The sequence below is a fragment of the Neodiprion fabricii genome, chromosome 6, assembly GCF_021155785.1.
Source record: "Neodiprion fabricii isolate iyNeoFabr1 chromosome 6, iyNeoFabr1.1, whole genome shotgun sequence".
Lineage (NCBI taxonomy): Eukaryota > Metazoa > Arthropoda > Insecta > Hymenoptera > Diprionidae > Neodiprion > Neodiprion fabricii.
In genome coordinates, this window is record NC_060244.1 from 26,862,357 (window position 1) to 26,879,890 (window position 17,534).

Genomic DNA, 17,534 nt, shown 5'->3' on the forward strand with positions numbered 1-17,534 from the left:
TTCAGGAGAAATTACTTCTCCCTTCACCTTCCACTGCCCCATTGTAACGATAAATACGTTGTTATGACACGCGTACAACAATTCCTGTAGAATTGTTATTTGATAAAATGGCGAAGTCGGTACAGAGGTAAAAGGAGAGATGAAGTAGTCGGGAAGAAATTAAGAGAAGAATAGATTAAGGATGAATGGATACTAAAAGCGGTTACGTTTACGGTGCGTTTACGGTGACGTCTATACTTGGAAACTTGTATAATCTTGATTTTACAACGTTGCGAATTGAGGCTGCATTAAATTCATCGATGGGTACTTTCCGTTTATTGCCAGGGTAGAATAATACTTCTTTTACTTTCCGTTCCCTCAAGTACGGCGATTAAGCACGGTAATTACATTCATTCGGGCACTTACAATCAGCGCCGCTTTCTACGAGATTTAAACTTCTAACTCTTTTGTATTTGGCGTTAAAAGTAGACTCATTACGAGCAGGGCCGTATCTCGTACGAACGAGAGAAAGTCTTGCCAATTTTATAACTTTGTCGTTTTATGTTAGGTTTGATTATACGAAGATTATTATGACTCTGAAGGCTCCGAATACAGCCCACAAGTCCCGAGAAAGCGAATGAGAAAATCTTTTAGAGGCATCGGTCTGTTTTTTTTTTTTTTTGGGGGGGGGGGGGGAGGGAATACGTTTCTTCCTTTAAATTTTTTTTATTTTTCGCTTCCCACGCTACGGTTTGTTCTGCTGTGACTTTGAAACACCGAGAGTTTTACACACAAGTTGTGTGCGATTCAATTGACCTTTTGTTCGTTCGTTTTTAGGGAGAACGATTTGAATTCCGAAAGCGGTGAAAAACAGGTTAACGGTAGAAATGGAATTTCGGGAAACCTGGGGAATGATGGACGTGCGCAGAATGAAGCTTTCACCGCAGATTCAGGCACACTTGACATCGAAAAAACTATTGACACGGCTCCGGATGAAAGACTTCAATCGAAAGCGTGGGTCGGATCGATGGTCGAAAAAAATTACAAAGGCAGAAAATACGGTGCTATTCGTTTTTATTGATCCTTCCTTTTTTTCACTACCCCTATTACCGAACCCGATGAATTGCGTAATCCGAATACCACAGAAATAAAAATAAGAGATGAAAAGTAAGAAGAAGAAGAACAGAAAAATAAAGATCAAGAACAAAAAAAAATTACAAACAGTGAAAAGAGAGCGAAAGAAAATTAAGGGAGCAAAAAATACTTCGAGGTTCCGTATACATATAACAGGGTATTTTAATCAACGTTCCCGATAAATTTTCTACACCACATACGGCTCGTTCAATTCCTGCACGTAGCTGGGCGAGCTTTAATATAACGGTTGAGATATGAATCGCCTGCATGAAAGCGAGGATGAGACGTAAAATATCGTGCAAAGGGAAAGTTTAATCGGTAAATCGTCCTGACGAAACAGGGGAGCCACCGCACCACGTTTGCTTACGGAGTGGGAGAAACCGAAATACGGCGATAAGAGAAGAAGAATAAAAGATCCGACTCACTTGTTGATTTTACGAATCGTCTGCTTCAACGCCGGAAAGTCTGGCCTGTCAGCAGCGTCTTGTGCCCAGCAGCGTCGCATCAGCGTTGCAACCTGAAACGATCGGTCGAATTCCGATTACTGATTCCCTTTTCCTCGATATCGCAGAGTCGATAAATAAGAAAAGAAGGATGAACGCAATTTTTTAATCGCCGTATTTCATACTTTTTTTTTTTCATTTTCGCTTCCTTTTTTCGTACAGGCGCAAGAATCAATTTACTCACCTCTTCTTCCACCGCCGCCTCGTCGATCAACGGTCGCAGGGGTGATCCACCACCCTTTCGTACACCCTCGACGATCTCTGCAACAGATAAACACACCGTGAACGTTATTCTCGTGACACACGTTTGACCGTGCAGTTGGTGCTCGGTTGCTGGGGATAAATCACCCACGCGCTTCACTAATTGCGATTCAAAAATATGGTTCGGAGTATGAAATATTTGCTGCCCCCGGTTAGCGATGGAATATTTCGTTACGGCAAACGAGATCTTATTGCCAACGAAGCGTCGCCTGTAAATCATAAAATGATCTGCTACAAATTGATATTCCTTTTTTTCAGCAACCGGTAATCATTTACCGAATCGGTATTCGGTCTGATACCTCGATCACTGAGGATTCGCTAAATTGTTCGAATCGTTTCTCAGAATATCTATTTTCAAGTAAAATCTAAATGAAAAACAATCTGGGAGCTACGGTATAATTCAATAAACAAATTCGTCGCATTAAACAGATTTGATACCGATTTTAATCACAAAATGGTTTGCTCATAGAAAAACTCTGAGTGTAATATTTTTGTGAAAGGAAAAAAAATTAATCACTTTGCCAAAATTATTGTTATCTGATTAAGTTCGGCTGAAATACGCTGCGCGGTTAAACAATGGGACAAATAAGTGCAGTATTGTTATTTGAACGACACTGCAGCCTCTCGGAGAAAGAATTCCGACTTCCTGACGAAATAACCACGGCAACAACGTGCGGACTTATCAAGATTAAAACGTACTTTAAGGAAAAAAGCTAAAATTGCTTAGGAGCAACATCAAAATTTCCTAAGAATTCCAAGTTTTCCAGATTTTTCAAGCTACATTTCCTGAAACACAATGCTTCCTGAATAATACACCAACATCCGGCGTAAGATAAAGTGTGACTTACGGCTCTGGAGAGTAGAAAAAAAAAAAAAAAATAAATACGCGGCGCGATGTAAAACGTTTGGGTTATATTCCGAGAGCGGTGATTTTATTTTACAGCGTATAACCGCGTACGCGTTCCTGAAAGTATCCAGTTTTCCAGCCCTGATGTTACGAAGCAGAGTGAATTTCTTCGTTACGTCTTTTATCTTCTTCAGTTTCTTCCAGATAGACGCCGACTCGGAACTCACAATTTGCTAACACTTCGGAGGGTTTCCTGGCGATTATAAATTCCGAGAAAGGCTTTGAATGGCCAATCACCGACCATATCAGGGCCGAGGTCCGAATTACCGCCAGTATATTACGGTACACGCAAACTATCGACGCAATTAAGACGCGAGTGTACCTCCAAGTCAATTACCAAGGTCGACAACGAGATAAACCTTACCGACACAATTTTTCTGACTTGAAAATTCAACGGAAGACCGATACGGGGATAAAGTAATATAACGTCATAGAAGTAGGGACGGAATTTGAAACAATAACTTTGACAATATCTCAGGAGGGATGTTGTATATAAATATAAACGATACATGTCAGCTGTTTAGAATCCCAAAGACGCGCGACTCCCCGTTACGATGAAATAATGATTCGGGAGACAGTCTCTGCTTTTTTCCGCGACCTCCTTCTCTCGCTCTTCGTTCCTTATTTCGTAACCGAGAGACGCGTCGCGGTATCACCTCGTCTGAAGTTTGGGTGTTGTCATCCCTTTGTTGTCAAGGTCGGCGGCTGGTCCAGGTTCCCAACCCTTTTTTCGCACTTTCTTCTTGTTCTTCTTCAACTTCTTTTGCCCTCCAAAGAAAGAAAGAAAGCTGCGCAGCCGAAATCGTGCCGCGAGACGAGAATTAGACGACGTGTGAAGGTCGACGTAGTCGGGGAAACAAGACGCGCCGGTTTCGTAAAGTGTGATGAAACCGTGCCTCCGAAAACATGGACCGGATGAGAAAGGGCGATAACAAAGAGCGAGGCTAAAGGTGAGCTAAAACTTGGTCAAATATTACAACAACGACAATTCTCGCCTCGCAGCTTCGCCCCGTCGCCACTTCTCGCCGTGTATCCTTCAACCAATCAATGTCAAGGACCTGGTTTGCTTGTGGAAGGTGTAACACACCCTGCGATGCTCCATATGTGCCAGAAATCGTGACCTTCTAGTTTTCAAATCCCAGGGATTGAGCGGTTTTAATGTTGAGTGCAAACTCGACGCGATGTTTTTTGGATTCGATTGTAGAGATCGTGTCAAGTCATTTGGAATAACTTGAATACTTCCAATACGCTTCAGACCAGTGTATTTTACCTCAAATTGAGGTAAAAACCAGCGAGGTATAAATTTGTGTTTTACTTCTTATACCCGAGGTTCTTCGTCACACTAGGAGGACCTTGAGGCTTGCGTCACTTGCGGATCATCCTAGACGCGGTCCTAAATTCAAAGTTTCTGAAATTCTTGCGACGTCGTAGAGACGCGACGAGATCAGGTTCTAAGCTCGACAGTCGCCTACGGAAATTCGCTCTACGAAGTTTGCCGATGACGGTAAAGCCCGCGTCATCGTCAAGCCAGGCGACGATGATACCAGTGACGGAGAACAATGCTCGGTGACGTGGTACAATGACAACCGATGACGGTGCGCGTAATCTGTGAACATTACCGTCAGGCATTCATCCGCATTATCAAGAGACCCGCGCCGGCTCTACAACAAGCAAGCACTTCGGCAATAACGGCTGTCGTATTCGCGCTAGGGTGAATATAGCCACAAAAGTGTTTCCCCGCGATACAAACGACCGACAAGGGAACTCCTCCACCTGCCGTATATTCACCGCGGAATGAACAAGGCGCGTAAAACTCTGCGGTAGGGCTGACCGGATGAATAATGAAAGAAAGTGTTTCGCCAGTCGAGTTATTTGACATTGACAATGACAAGTTGGCCAACTTTTTTTTACACACATAAAAGAGCAATTTGCGGGGCTGGAATATCGGCGAAATTTCATACTCCGAATATAAATTCCCCAATTTTCCCCCTGTTACAGGCATAGAGAAATTCCGCGAGGTGATGATCCTGGCTGCAGGATGCTACGCTCCTTATCCATCTACAACGGATCGAGACTCGGATCTGAGACGGAATTCCTCGAAAGGAATGCCGAGGGGATTTTCCGTGACTCTGATACTCCGTATCTTAGAAGTAGGTAAGGCGATACACCGCGAGTAGGTAGAACGGAGGAACGGAGGGATATAACGAGTACGAGGCTGGTAGTAAAAGTCGAATACATAAAATCGAATGGGAAATGTGATACGGCTGGAACATGGGCGGATAAGAAGGAAAGATTCGAAGAAGAATAACTACGCGTATCAAAGAAATCGACGAACGAAATTATGAGAAAGAAAGGAAAAAAGGGAAAAAAAAGGGAAAAAAGGAAAAAAAGAAAAACGACTCGTTCTTGCGTATTTTCGAAACTCTTGGGACCTTACTGTGCCTGTAGACGTCCTCGAGGTAGGCGCTGCACGATTCGCAGTTGAGGGTGCAGTGCGGCCTCCGAACCTCGAGCAGGGGGCTGACGGCCCTTCGAGGACTTGCTCCTCGTTCAGGACTCGCTCCGGACCCGGACAAGGATGGAAGCGCAAGGCTGCTCGAGCTGCTGGAAGAAGTGCTCCGCTCCGCCATGCCGATTCGCAGGATGTCGGGACGAGTTTCTTAGCAACGCATCACACGCGACGCGGCGAAACCGACGACTTTTAATATCCGAGGATGCTGCGCGTATTCCGGCGAAATCTCAAGGCTTTCCAAAGTCTCGAGCTCGACTCGAAGCTCCGAACGTTTGTGAAAATATCTGCGGTAGAAAAGCGTCGGCTAGACTTTCGTCTTGGGATTTTTTTGTCCCGCTATGGGAAGGCGTAACGGTGGATGAGACGATTGCGATATGAGCGAAAATGCGGGGGCCGAGTTCGGAGGTGAACGAGCGAGGGTGAAAATAATCGGAGCTGAACGGTATGGCTGGATCGAAATGTTGGGGAAAAGCTGAAAACGTCGACCTCCGACCTTTCGGAAGGGTCGAAACGGCTCGGAGAACGTTGTATAGGTATATACGCGGATTTATGCGGATTCTTTCGAAGTGTAATGAAAACTGGAGCGTCCGAGCGAGCGGAGCCGGCCGTCTCTCAGCTTTCAGGGCATCGTGAAACGAGATTAATCCTGGAAGGGGACTAATTTGAAGGGAAGAAACGAAAGCCGCGGGATAATGGAGCCGAGGTATTACGGCTGTATAGGTATACGTCTTCTTTCAACTTCGCGTCCCGTCCATCTGGCCTTCGGTATGGATCTATAACGACGCGTAGCCAGGCAGCAAATTTTCTCGTGCCCGCAGTTAATAATCACATCCTATTCGTCGAGCAAATATTTGGTCAGCGGTAGAAATTCGGGATATTCGGGAATTCGAATAATTTGCGGAACACGATACGTATGTGCCAAAGTTTCGACGGAATATTTTACACGCGGCTCGATTTAACCCTGCAACGAATTCGTAGATCGCCTTGGTTTTGGTTTCGACGAACGAATTTGACGGCGCGAGAATTCGAGATTAAAATTTCGAACGGTTGACGAGTATCGAAATTACTTTTCACTCCTCGATTATCGAAGACGGTCGTAAGAATACCCCGGATTAAGGGCTGACAACCCGAGTCGTGCCGATCGTTGCGAAAGTGATCAAAGTGAAATAAAGTATTGGAAATTGCCGAGCCCTCTCAATCCTCGCAATTACGAAGCCTCGATAAGGGTTTTTAATTACCGGGAAGAAAATTAACGTAAGACGCCGCTGCGAGCTCGAGAATAATATATCATATATATCTCATATATATATATATATATAATACCGTTTTTTTTCCCTCAACGAAAATTAAATCCTACTTCATTTTTCATCTTCCAATCATACAAAGTTACTTGAATCCCGTAAAGTAAGTTTATTCGCAACAGCGAATTAGATTGCAAAAGAAAAAAAAATCACAGACAACTATAAGCTGAGATGAATGAATTTTCAGAAAACTTGGAAGATGAGTGATTATACATAAGTGAATTCCAAATATCGAATAAAATTAATTTGAGGATAAAGCGGTTTGATACGTTTTTTTTCTTTCTATTCTAATACGATTAACCGTTTTTCCTCTAAATTACATGACAATTACATCATTCGCAAGATAAATTACATTCGTCACTTGCTTAACACGTCGAACTAATTATTCCGAAAATCTGTAATACATTTGAGATTCGAAACCCAACAATTATTGTGAGACAAAGTTGACAGCTGGCAAGTTAAAACTATTTTATTAAAAACCGAAATGTGTTTTTATCCTCGGAATTCGTTGCTAGCTTAATTTGAGAACCGCGTATCATCCTTATGGCCACCTCGATGATAAGAAAATATAAAATAAAAAAAATTGCGGAGGGAGAAATTCTGAGCCGAGATCAGCGCGAGGTTCGAAAAAAGTAAAGAAAACTGACTCGCCCCCGAAAGGGCAATGAATAATGTTTAAAATAAGTATGACGTAGCCGGGCGGAGAGCCGATACAGCACAGACCGTAAGTCTTAGTCTCCGGTCGACGTCTCTGCCGGGATTTCAGCCACGGACGTCTTTATGCCTCGAGAGGATTTTCCGCAAGCTCCGGAGGGAGAAACGCGGGGCGCGTCTGCGTCTAATCCGCCAGATGGGCCTTTTTACTCGCCCGGGTAAAATTTTTGATACAGAAATCGCGGTCGCGACTTTTCAACGACGGCGCAGCAAAACTCCAGCGTTCCGACCTGTCCCTTTCCGATCCCGATTGTCCTTCTTTTTCAAGACCTCTAATCGGTTGAATCAAAGAACTTTTTCGATTACGAAAGGACGCGTAATTCATATTCCGTCGTAGAAATACTTTTTTCTGAAAATAATTCGAATTGCTGCGTGTTGTAACATCGATTATAAGGAAAAAAAAATTGGGATACACGTTTGTCTTCACCGATGGAAAATTGATACGACGGTTAATAAATTAGAGATCGACTGATGGTTATTAATTTCAATATTGAGTACCGACCCAATGGAGAAAGTTTGAATCACGAAGTTTTAACCGCGTGGTATGTATTTAAACGACTCGAGGATTATTTTTTATCGATAGAATCGACACGTTGTTTAAGTTCGCTTTAATTCCGAGAGTTTAAATTAATTGCCTTTTACCCCGCCGACTGTATCACGCCGCCATAATTCTGCGAATTATTCATTTGTAAACCGCGAATCGGCAACGCGTTACACATTTCACCATTCGGAAAACGCGTATCGTGTGTCTAGCGTTTGGGGTCGAACGATTCCTTGGAGTCTAACCGAGGGATCGATATATTCACATGAGAATTGATGCTGGAGGCGTTTAGTATTCTTAGAAACGGTTCTTAAAATGGCGGTTCGGCGTTCACATATATACGCGAATACATGTACAATGCGAAACGGTCCCACGTACCATGTTTCCTTTTATTTTTCGTTCGTACGTATCTTTATCTCGCGGTTATAACACTTTTCGCATAAATCGAGAAAAACACTCGAGCCAGTTTTCCCTTCCATCTATAATACATAAGTATAAGCCGTAAGTCGACTTATACTTTCTACGGGCAGAGTACCGTCGCGAAATTCAACTCGCGTAAAGTTTCGAGTACATACGTGTGCGGGTATATACGTGTAGAGTGGTGAAAAAAAAAAGACGGGTCCGACGCCCGGTTTTCATCCCCTTTCTACGCCACGTAAGCTCTACGCGATTGCGAAATGGAAGTTATAGACTTATATACAGGGACGATAACATTGATCATTCTTCGATTCGCCACTACAATTGTGATATATAATCGGGTAAAAAATGTGAAACAGACGGTTGGAAATTATTCGATATATTCCGGTGAACAACGCGAATTACGTAATACGACTACTTGGTGAATATAATCAATTACCGTGAGATAAAATAAAAACGCGTTAGAAGAAAAATGTAGATGATTTCGAACACGGGTTTAAAAAACTGTCCCGATTGTTATTTTCCCTCACTCGCTCTTGATGATCCGTCATTGTAACACGTTTTACGCCTAACTTTTTCCCGCAGGATGATAAAGTAAGACTCGAAAATGCGATCGTGCGATCGAGTTTCATCGCGGATCGATCGATGCATCGTTCATCACGGATGAAAGTTGTGGATTAATTGCCTTCACCGCGGCAGAATGACGGAGTAAATAGCTTAGGTGACCGTGGCACGTTATTTGCCCCACGCTGCGCGGATGATCAAGAATAAAAAAGCACGCTTTCGCCTCGCGTGTAATAAACCATATACCATAAACGCATTTATTCGCCCCACTGCAGGGCGAACAATGCGAACGAGAGTTATAAATTATCCACACCGCGTACAAGTAGGGTACCCGATGCGAAACGAACCCTGTTAAATCACGTAATTATAGGCGTATGATTTTTTTGACAAATTTTGCAACAACGATCATTTTCAAGATCAAGATTTCAAGATACGTATCACACACAGTATACGTAGATATGCGATTTCCTACACGACGTCACGGATACCGCGAATTAACGACCCTCTCGACGCTGTGCTTACGTCGGTAGTAAACTCGAGCAGCGTCTCACATGCAGTGACGCAAGACGGACGAATCGCAAGGGATGCGGAAATATACGCGGTGGAAACTCTGACGTCACGGTGCAGAGACTGAAGCGGGAAATCGAACATCGACCAATTTTAGGATTCAACCGTCCCGCCAAAATTTACATTTTCATAGTGCGAATATTCAATCGCGCGAGCTGCGAAGGCGAGAAGCATTCTCCTTTTTTCTTCTCGGCCATCGAAATTGTGATTATTGTTATTATTTTTCTTATCCTTGTCACTCCAGAGGATATTTCCTCCGAATATTCTCACACGCGAAAGACGAGCCTTACGAACTTTATACGCGAGTTACGATTCGAGGAAATTTTCCGGTTTCCGCTCCGAATGAGTCGCGAAATTCATTTTTCATCTTGTTTCGCTCTCGCAGAAGGATGAGAAGCAATTCGGAGGTCGTAACCTAAGATTGACAGTTCGATCAATCTTTCCGAACATCACGGATCTGCGATCGAAAATGCCTACGTTTAACGCGCTTTGTACCCTGTACGAAACTCTTCTTTGACATCTGAATGGCACAACGAATTTTGCACGGTACTTTCACCCCCGCGACGCCCGACAATTTTCAACCCCGCGTTTTTAATTCAACCCCATAGTTGAGCTGCGCTAAGACTGGACGTACAGGAATTGGATTACACGTGAAAGAATGCGTGTTAAAGCCGTTGAATTCTTCCTGACCTTTTACAAGAGGCCTGAACTCCCGTTCAGAAGCTGTTGCCGGGTCACGCGGGTCAGCGAACTCATCTCGAACGTTATTATTTCACCCTTTCGCGTTCTGGTTACATAAGCGAAATTATTCTGCGTAAAGAAATTCTGACTCTTCATATTTTCAACCCCAGTCATTTTCCGTACGTCGGTTTATTGTCGCGACCCCTCGCGTTTTTTCTTCCGTTGTAAAAAGGCCGACATATCAATTCCACAAGTTGCCAGACTCGAAATTTGAGCCTCCGGTGAAAATAATTAATCAAACACGTCCTCGCAAGCTGCGCTCTTACATTACGTATACACTCGATGCTCGGGATAAGCAGGGATGCGTGTAACACGTGACGTCGGAGAAATATGAATAGATAACCGGAGGATAAATGAAGGGATTGTGCGAGGGGTGGACAGAATTGATTGCTCGTATGAAGAAACGACGAAAGCACAGCAAATAACTTCTCTAACATGGACGAAAGCGGATAATTATCACGTGTTGGCCTTTCGCCGCGCGAGCAATCCCGTGTAGATGCTTCTCTTGTCGCGTGAGAATTCCAACTGAGCTTTCGCATCCCCCCCTGCTTTAATTCCGCTGCATCCTTACCCCGCGAAAATTTCACAACTGCCATCCCCGATTCGTCTCTTTCTCTCTCTCTCTCTCCCTCTTTCCCTCGGTCGATAAATTTATGAAAGCTCCCCGAAATCAACCGCCGGTCATCAACTCGAGGGTTGGAAAGCTCGCAAGCTCATGATTTATAGCTCTGGTGGTTGCGCGCGCTTCTTTACCGGCCGCCGGCTAAGGCTTGCAGAATTTTGCCCGTAGGCGAGCTTTTTCCATCGTCTTACCGACGGTAGTAAAAAAGCTCGGGCTGATTACGGTAAGGAAGGGATTCGAGAAAGAAGCAATATCATATACATGCATGTATGTCTCAGTCGAAATTTGTCGGAAAAAAAAATTTCCTTCTTTCTCCTTGCCACTTTTCGCTGCAGGTATTTCAGGAATTGTATGTTTGCCATTGAATTATGTGATACGAATTCGAGCTTCAAAGCTTGAAATTTTATTGGCAGAGTTGGGTTCTGATTTCTGCACATCGCGATTATTTCATAGATCCAAAGCCAAATCCAAGCGTGAAGGTGAAATTTGTAGGAGTACTTCGAAATCGCGTGTAGGATAATAATCATCGGAAGTAAATGGGAATGAAAATCGAGGATTGAATCGTCGTGAAATTTTTCGGTCAACACGAGCTGATCACCGATGATCGTGTTTCCGAAAACTGCAATGGCGAATTGGACGTAATGGGCGATCGATTCTGTTTAATTGTCGCAAAACTGTAGGACGATCCGAAATGCGAGATAACTGGGCGTTAATTATGACGGCATGAATCGCAGTTTGGTAATTACCAATTAGGTTGGTCACCTGGGCTTATATGCACGTTATACGCGGTACATTGGTCATTATATGCGGGAAACGTGAATCGGAACGAATTGCCATGACAACGTCCCGTGAACGTGAATTAGTCGGTATAAACGCCTACGGGATACAGGGTGGGAACCTTTACGACTCGTGTTTTCACCGGGTACGCAAACCGGTATAACAATAATAATTGATAGTATTAACAAGCACAGCGTCTGCCGTTAACAAACGAGTCCGGAGGGAAAAAAGTGAAACGGAATGCCAAACGCGAGTTCCGAAATAAGGGAAAAATTAAAGTAGGAAAATTTCTGCCTCAAAAACACGTCGCGTCTTCGAAGATTTTTAATAACATTTTCAACCTGTTCCATACATTATACCATTTCTCGGAGCGGCCGATTCCGCCGGGGAATATTATGCTAATAAAAATTAAGGAGTGTGTAAACTTTGAAGAGTAAAAGCGAGCAAGCAAACTCAGCTTGCAAAGATCGTCGAGGTAATGGAATAATTCAATTTTCCTTGCGTCCTTACATGTATCTACGTAGAGATGAGGAAATTTGCGCGAGCTCGATCTCTGACTCGTTTGAATACGTCCGTGCAGTTATATTATCACGATTCTACAAGAAACGTAATTTTTCATCAAATGAAACGTATCCTTCGCCTCGATTTGACCTTTTCATCTTACTAGGCACTGCGCTAAAGTTTCTTCACTCCCCGCTTGCGTAAAAATCTGCGAGGAATTCGGGACGGGTCATTTCGTTGCGAAATCATTACTCATCTCATCGCACGTGATGGTGATATTATTACGTTACCCAGATCCGCAAAGAAAAAGAAAAAGAAAAAGAAAATGCAAAGAAAAACAAACAGACGGGCATCATCGGCGTGAAACATTTTTCTCGAATACCAGACAGAAACAAAAAAATAAAAAATACCCACGCACGCACACACAAAGTCATACATACATCGAAACTAAGTGACGTGTAAAAGATCGAGGACAAACTTTTCTCACCGCGTGAAAAGAATCACGTCCTGCACTTTTTTTTTTTTTTTTATCATTCCCCTGCACGCTCCTCATTTCTGCCAGCATAGAGTATAACAGTTAGTGATAAAGTATTCACCTTTAGTGAAAAAAGGACAAGAAAAAAAAAAACAGCCACGACTAAACGACCACAATTAATTATCACAACTGTGGCAAAAAAAAAACGCTTCTACATTTGTATTGCATTTTTTTTACTTCTATTTTTCATGCTTTCTTTCATTGTGTAACATTGTTCAACGTCGACGCTTTTTTTTTTTCTTTTTGGCTGCAGAATACGAAAATGTTTACCCGTATCAAAATTTACAACATTTCTTTTCACTGCTTATTTGGTTATTTGGTTATTTGTTTATTTCCTACTCCGTGTGTATGTGTGTATTGTTTGTTTTTTTTTCTTATTTTGCCAACGCTTCTACGTCAGAAGCAATTTTCTTAACACTGCACAAAGTACGTGATGCCATTACGCTATGGTGTCGGAGTTTTTTTTCACATAAATGTACGTATACTGGAGTGAACAATCGTTTAGAGCACCCTGGATAAGAACAACTGGCGTATATGATAGATAGGAGGAAAGGAAGGAAGGAAGGAAGGAAGGAAGGAAGGAAGGAAGGAAGGAAGAAAGGAGTCGTTTTACCAAGAAAGAACGATCAAGTATAAGAGAAATTCTAGCAGCTTCCTGAAAGCCGACTCGACTTTAACCCTAACGACCTAATTTATCTCGGTAATGTTGCGCAACGCGGCCGATTTACTCTAGGGCCAAGACGATATTCAACTAGCAGAATTATAATATCTTGAATCGGTAAATTATCCGAACGGTTTAGCGCTCGGTTCTCGCGTCATTTTTTAATATCGTTTCACGAATGAAAAAAATATTTAACGTTGCTGTTAGCACACGGTTTTTAAATATTTTCATTTTTTATTATAACCGAAAATTATGGTTTTGGATACAAAGTGAAATTACGCAGATAACTCGCAGTAGATTTTCTTGCGAAAGAAAACTGTAAAATATTAATTGACCGGCGAAAGAGATTCGATGTTACAATTATCAGAAAACTCAGTAACGATGAGATTACAATTACACTAAGTAGTTATACCAGTAATATATTTTCTCGTTATTCGAACAATATTTAAACTGTTCCAGCAATGCAACGATATGACTATTTTCCTGAAAACTTTCATTGACTACAGTTATGCAAGTGCGAGAGTCGCGAGATGCTCAGACAGACGACGAGCCTCCAGCCTTTGGTTTAACGCGTTCTTCGTTCCTTTGAAGTTCGAAACGGTATATAATTATTTCTCGAATCTCCCGGATTAGATTACACAGCTATGTAATGCATATCGCGGATATAAAACCGATATAGGTATAAAATATACGGGAGCTGTTCGCTCAGACTGGATTACAGAGAGTAAAGTGGATCCCATCGCGTTGTAATCACTGTCTGATATATAATTCAATTCTTAAAATGCTTGTGAATCGAAAAAGAGATTCGTCGATCAGACAAATAACGGTTCGCAGTTGAAGATCCTCGTTTTGGAATTTATCGATCGCGTCAGCAGTTCGAGCAAATTGCTCGGAATTGAGGATGTATTACGATTTTCCAGTAGATTTCAGGTATAGAATATCCGACTGCTAAACGTTTCAAGAATATCAGAGATATCCTGATGGAAATTTTTCGTCGCACAAATATTTCAGTTTCACAGTATGAAAAAAAAATCCTGCACAAAAATAGTGTAACAACTTTCGTAGAAATAACCGAGCTGTAAAAATATAAGAAAGATGAGAAAAAAAAAACAAACGTTGCAAAAATTTCACCTATAATGATATGATAAGATCGGTGCGGAAAAATAATCGTCAATTATTCAGAAAATCCGGAAGAAAGAATCAGTAATTCATACCATCGAGAAGTTACATTGCACAAGGGACCAAGGCTGATAGGAAAAAATCGGCAAAATTTCCGGCAGTTTTCCATCGGGAAAAGGAAACACGTCAGAAGTATACGGAGCACAAACATAGCGCTTGTATTTTGTGTCAGAAAAGGTTAAACATCTCTTCCTCGCTCTTTCTCTTTCCAGCCGACGGCACCCGAGCGAAGATACGGCGAAAAAAAGTTGCAGAAAAGTGAGACGAAAAGACTTGACGAAATACGCGGGCATATTTCTCGACCTCAGAGGTCCGTCCTACGCTCGAATTTATGCTAAGCATATCCGCTCTGGATATGCAAAAATAGCCACCAATTCCCATCACGCACCCTCCGACGATTCCTCGAAAAATTTTTATGCGAGATCTCGAAGCTGCTGTGTCGAGTTTAGACCAGGCGCGATAAATTATTCACAAATAATGTAGATTATTAACGCTTCGGGTTTATTTACCGAGAGTAAGTATCCACGGAAGCTCAATTTATTTTCACAGACTGCTAGTTCGTTTGAAATTTTTCATTTTCTACAGGTATACGCGTTAGAACTGGTATCAACGCTGCTAGAATTTATCATCGTTAAATCGTGCATCTACACGTTACCGCGATCTCCTGCAGAGTTGACGACCGACTATTTCAACCTGTTTCATTTCAGTTTTTAATCAAAGAATTCCATGCGCCTTGTCGTCGAAACGAAAAACACTACAATGTTGACCGGATCTTCCTTATTATCATCCATCGTCTCTGCGAAGCTCATAAATAAATTCATGGTTTTAATACCACTGGGACAACTATCGTATACATATATGATGAGACTGTATAGGTGAATAATAGTCGTCGTGTTGTGTTGCGGTTGTGAGATATAGGATGATCTTTCATCATTTGTGAGAAAAGCTCTACCCCCCCAGGATCAGAGCAGCTGCTTCTTTTTTTCAGCAGATTGTCACAAATGGTGAACAATTTAAAGTACGCCAAAAAAAAAACACAAAAAATTGCGTAAGCTAAGCGCTTGACGTGAAAAAAATATGGCGCTATAAGCGCGACAGAGGGGAAAAATTTTACACGTCGTATAATTCGTTTTGCAATCTTATTAAATAAACCGCACTTAAACACACATAAATTAGAAATTTGAAAATGTACGCCGAGTAATTCAAAGCGTGATAATGGGTCAAGGGTGATTAGAATTTAAGTTAGAAAATACAGACGCGAGTATAAATATATGTGTGAGTATAAGGTATGCATTTTAAAGGTGTTTTTGTGAAAACGAATCTCTCGGATTATACATCTGCCCCAGGATAAACCCCGTGATTCATCTCGTAAAATGAAAGGACCGAGTTTGTCATTTGTTTTCCTTCTTGTTCTGTACTCTGTTTTTCAACTTATCTGCATACCAGCTACATCATGTTTTTCGTCATTCCTCTTATTAGGGATGAAGCGAAGGAGACAAAGCCTTTGCATACATAAAATCTGTTCGTTTATATACACTCAAGACAGTTTCTCAAAGGATCGTTGGAAAGCTTATTAAAGACCCCGGATTCTCAGGGTATTATGGGAAAAGAGAAAAAATAAACAATCTTGAAAAAACCCAGTTTTTCGCGATACTCTTCATCGGAAAGGAAAAAGTATAGGATAAACGGTAGAATGAAAGGAAAATAATAAAGCTTTGTCGGTAAGATATTGAAAATCGATTCATTTCCGTTGCAACCGGAAGTTCCAATGAAACGGATCATCAAATTTTTTCATGTCAATTATCTCGTTGTATGATGCTGTGAGTTTTACAATTTTTCGAATTGAACCGTTTCCAACATCATCGTGAGAGTTTGTCCTGCAGACCTACAGACAGACCGAAGTTTCTCTAAAAACGTCACTATTCGTACGAAATTAGGAAAAAGTAATTTTCGACCGAAACCAACACATTTCTCATGTAACCAAAGGTGATGAAAGTTTAAAAAAAAAACAATGGTGTCCCGTCGAGTTTTCGAAATAAAATCTGCGACGTTTCGACAGTCTCGGTAACTTTTGTCCGCGACGGATGGATGTGAAAGCTCACCTTTTGGAGGCGTGTCTTTGTCGTCACCCAAGTAGAAGGGACCCTGTCTTACAACGATCTCGTGAACGATAATGGCGAAGCTGTAGACGTCACCCTTCTGCGTTCCTTCCGGTGGACGACGTTCGAGTCGCAAAAGTTCTGGTGCCGTCCACAGCTGTTCTGTGAAAAGCGTAAAAAGGATTCGTCTGTTCATTTCCTGTTTTTCTTTCATCTATGTTTCTTCTTGCCTCATCGAAGCACATCGTATATACAATATACTGATTTTTGCCAGGCATATTTGCTCGAGGAGGTTTACATGCTCGACGCGCCCCAACGTTAGGGTGAAAGTAGAAGGAATGCAGGGCGTACGTACAGCGAGTCGGAGAAAGCGAGACAAGAGAAAATTAAAGTTGAAGATGAAAAACCCTCGTGTTTCCACGGAATGCCTCCTAATTGATTCGGATGAGTAATGGGGCGCGGGGAAAGCTTGAATGCTTAATTTCTCCACAGAATTCATAATTACAAAAGAGCTTAACGACTAATTCTCTATGCAAATAAGTTTCCACCCTCTCTATCTCTCTCTCTCTCTCTCTCTCTCAATTTCGATCTTTCTTTATTTCTTCTCGTTTCTGTATCTCGAGCTCCCAACTGTCAAAGTTATAATTTATAATCAAAGTAAAATGGCACATGATTATTTTATACGCGTTGAAGGTTAAAGTAAATTTTTACAATTTCCCAACGTTATTCTATAAATTTAAACTGGAGTAAATGGAAATTTCATAAAAATAAACGGATAAATTTTTGCCGGAGAACGATGACACGTGAAAGAGTTGTCCCACAAACTAAACGCGGATTGTATATTTGCTAATCTTTGCGAGTTTTGATTTTGTAGTGCTTATAGGTGTATTACAACCTTCCTCGTAGCGACGAAAGCAATTTTCATATGGAAATGGAGAGGCCTCTCAATTTTAGAGTTTATAATTCAAGCCCGTTGCCCGTGGCAAAATCTGCACCCCGTTAATTCCAGAAACAGCATC

The 17,534-nt window shown here is 41.9% G+C and overlaps 1 protein-coding gene across 13 annotated transcripts in view; it reads right to left on the reverse strand.

Moving 5' to 3' along the window:
- Positions 1-17,534, reverse strand: part of LOC124185676 (atrial natriuretic peptide receptor 1) — a 136,436-nt gene that overhangs the window by 29,484 nt on the left and 89,418 nt on the right. For all 13 annotated transcript variants that reach the window (XM_046576675.1, XM_046576676.1, XM_046576674.1 and 10 more), the window contains 3 exons: positions 16,519-16,677; positions 1,801-1,877; positions 1,539-1,630 (listed from right to left, as the gene is read on the reverse strand). In XM_046576675.1, the coding sequence (XP_046432631.1) occupies positions 1,539-1,630; positions 1,801-1,877; positions 16,519-16,677 (328 nt within the window). The remainder of the gene's footprint in view (positions 1-1,538; positions 1,631-1,800; positions 1,878-16,518; positions 16,678-17,534) is intronic.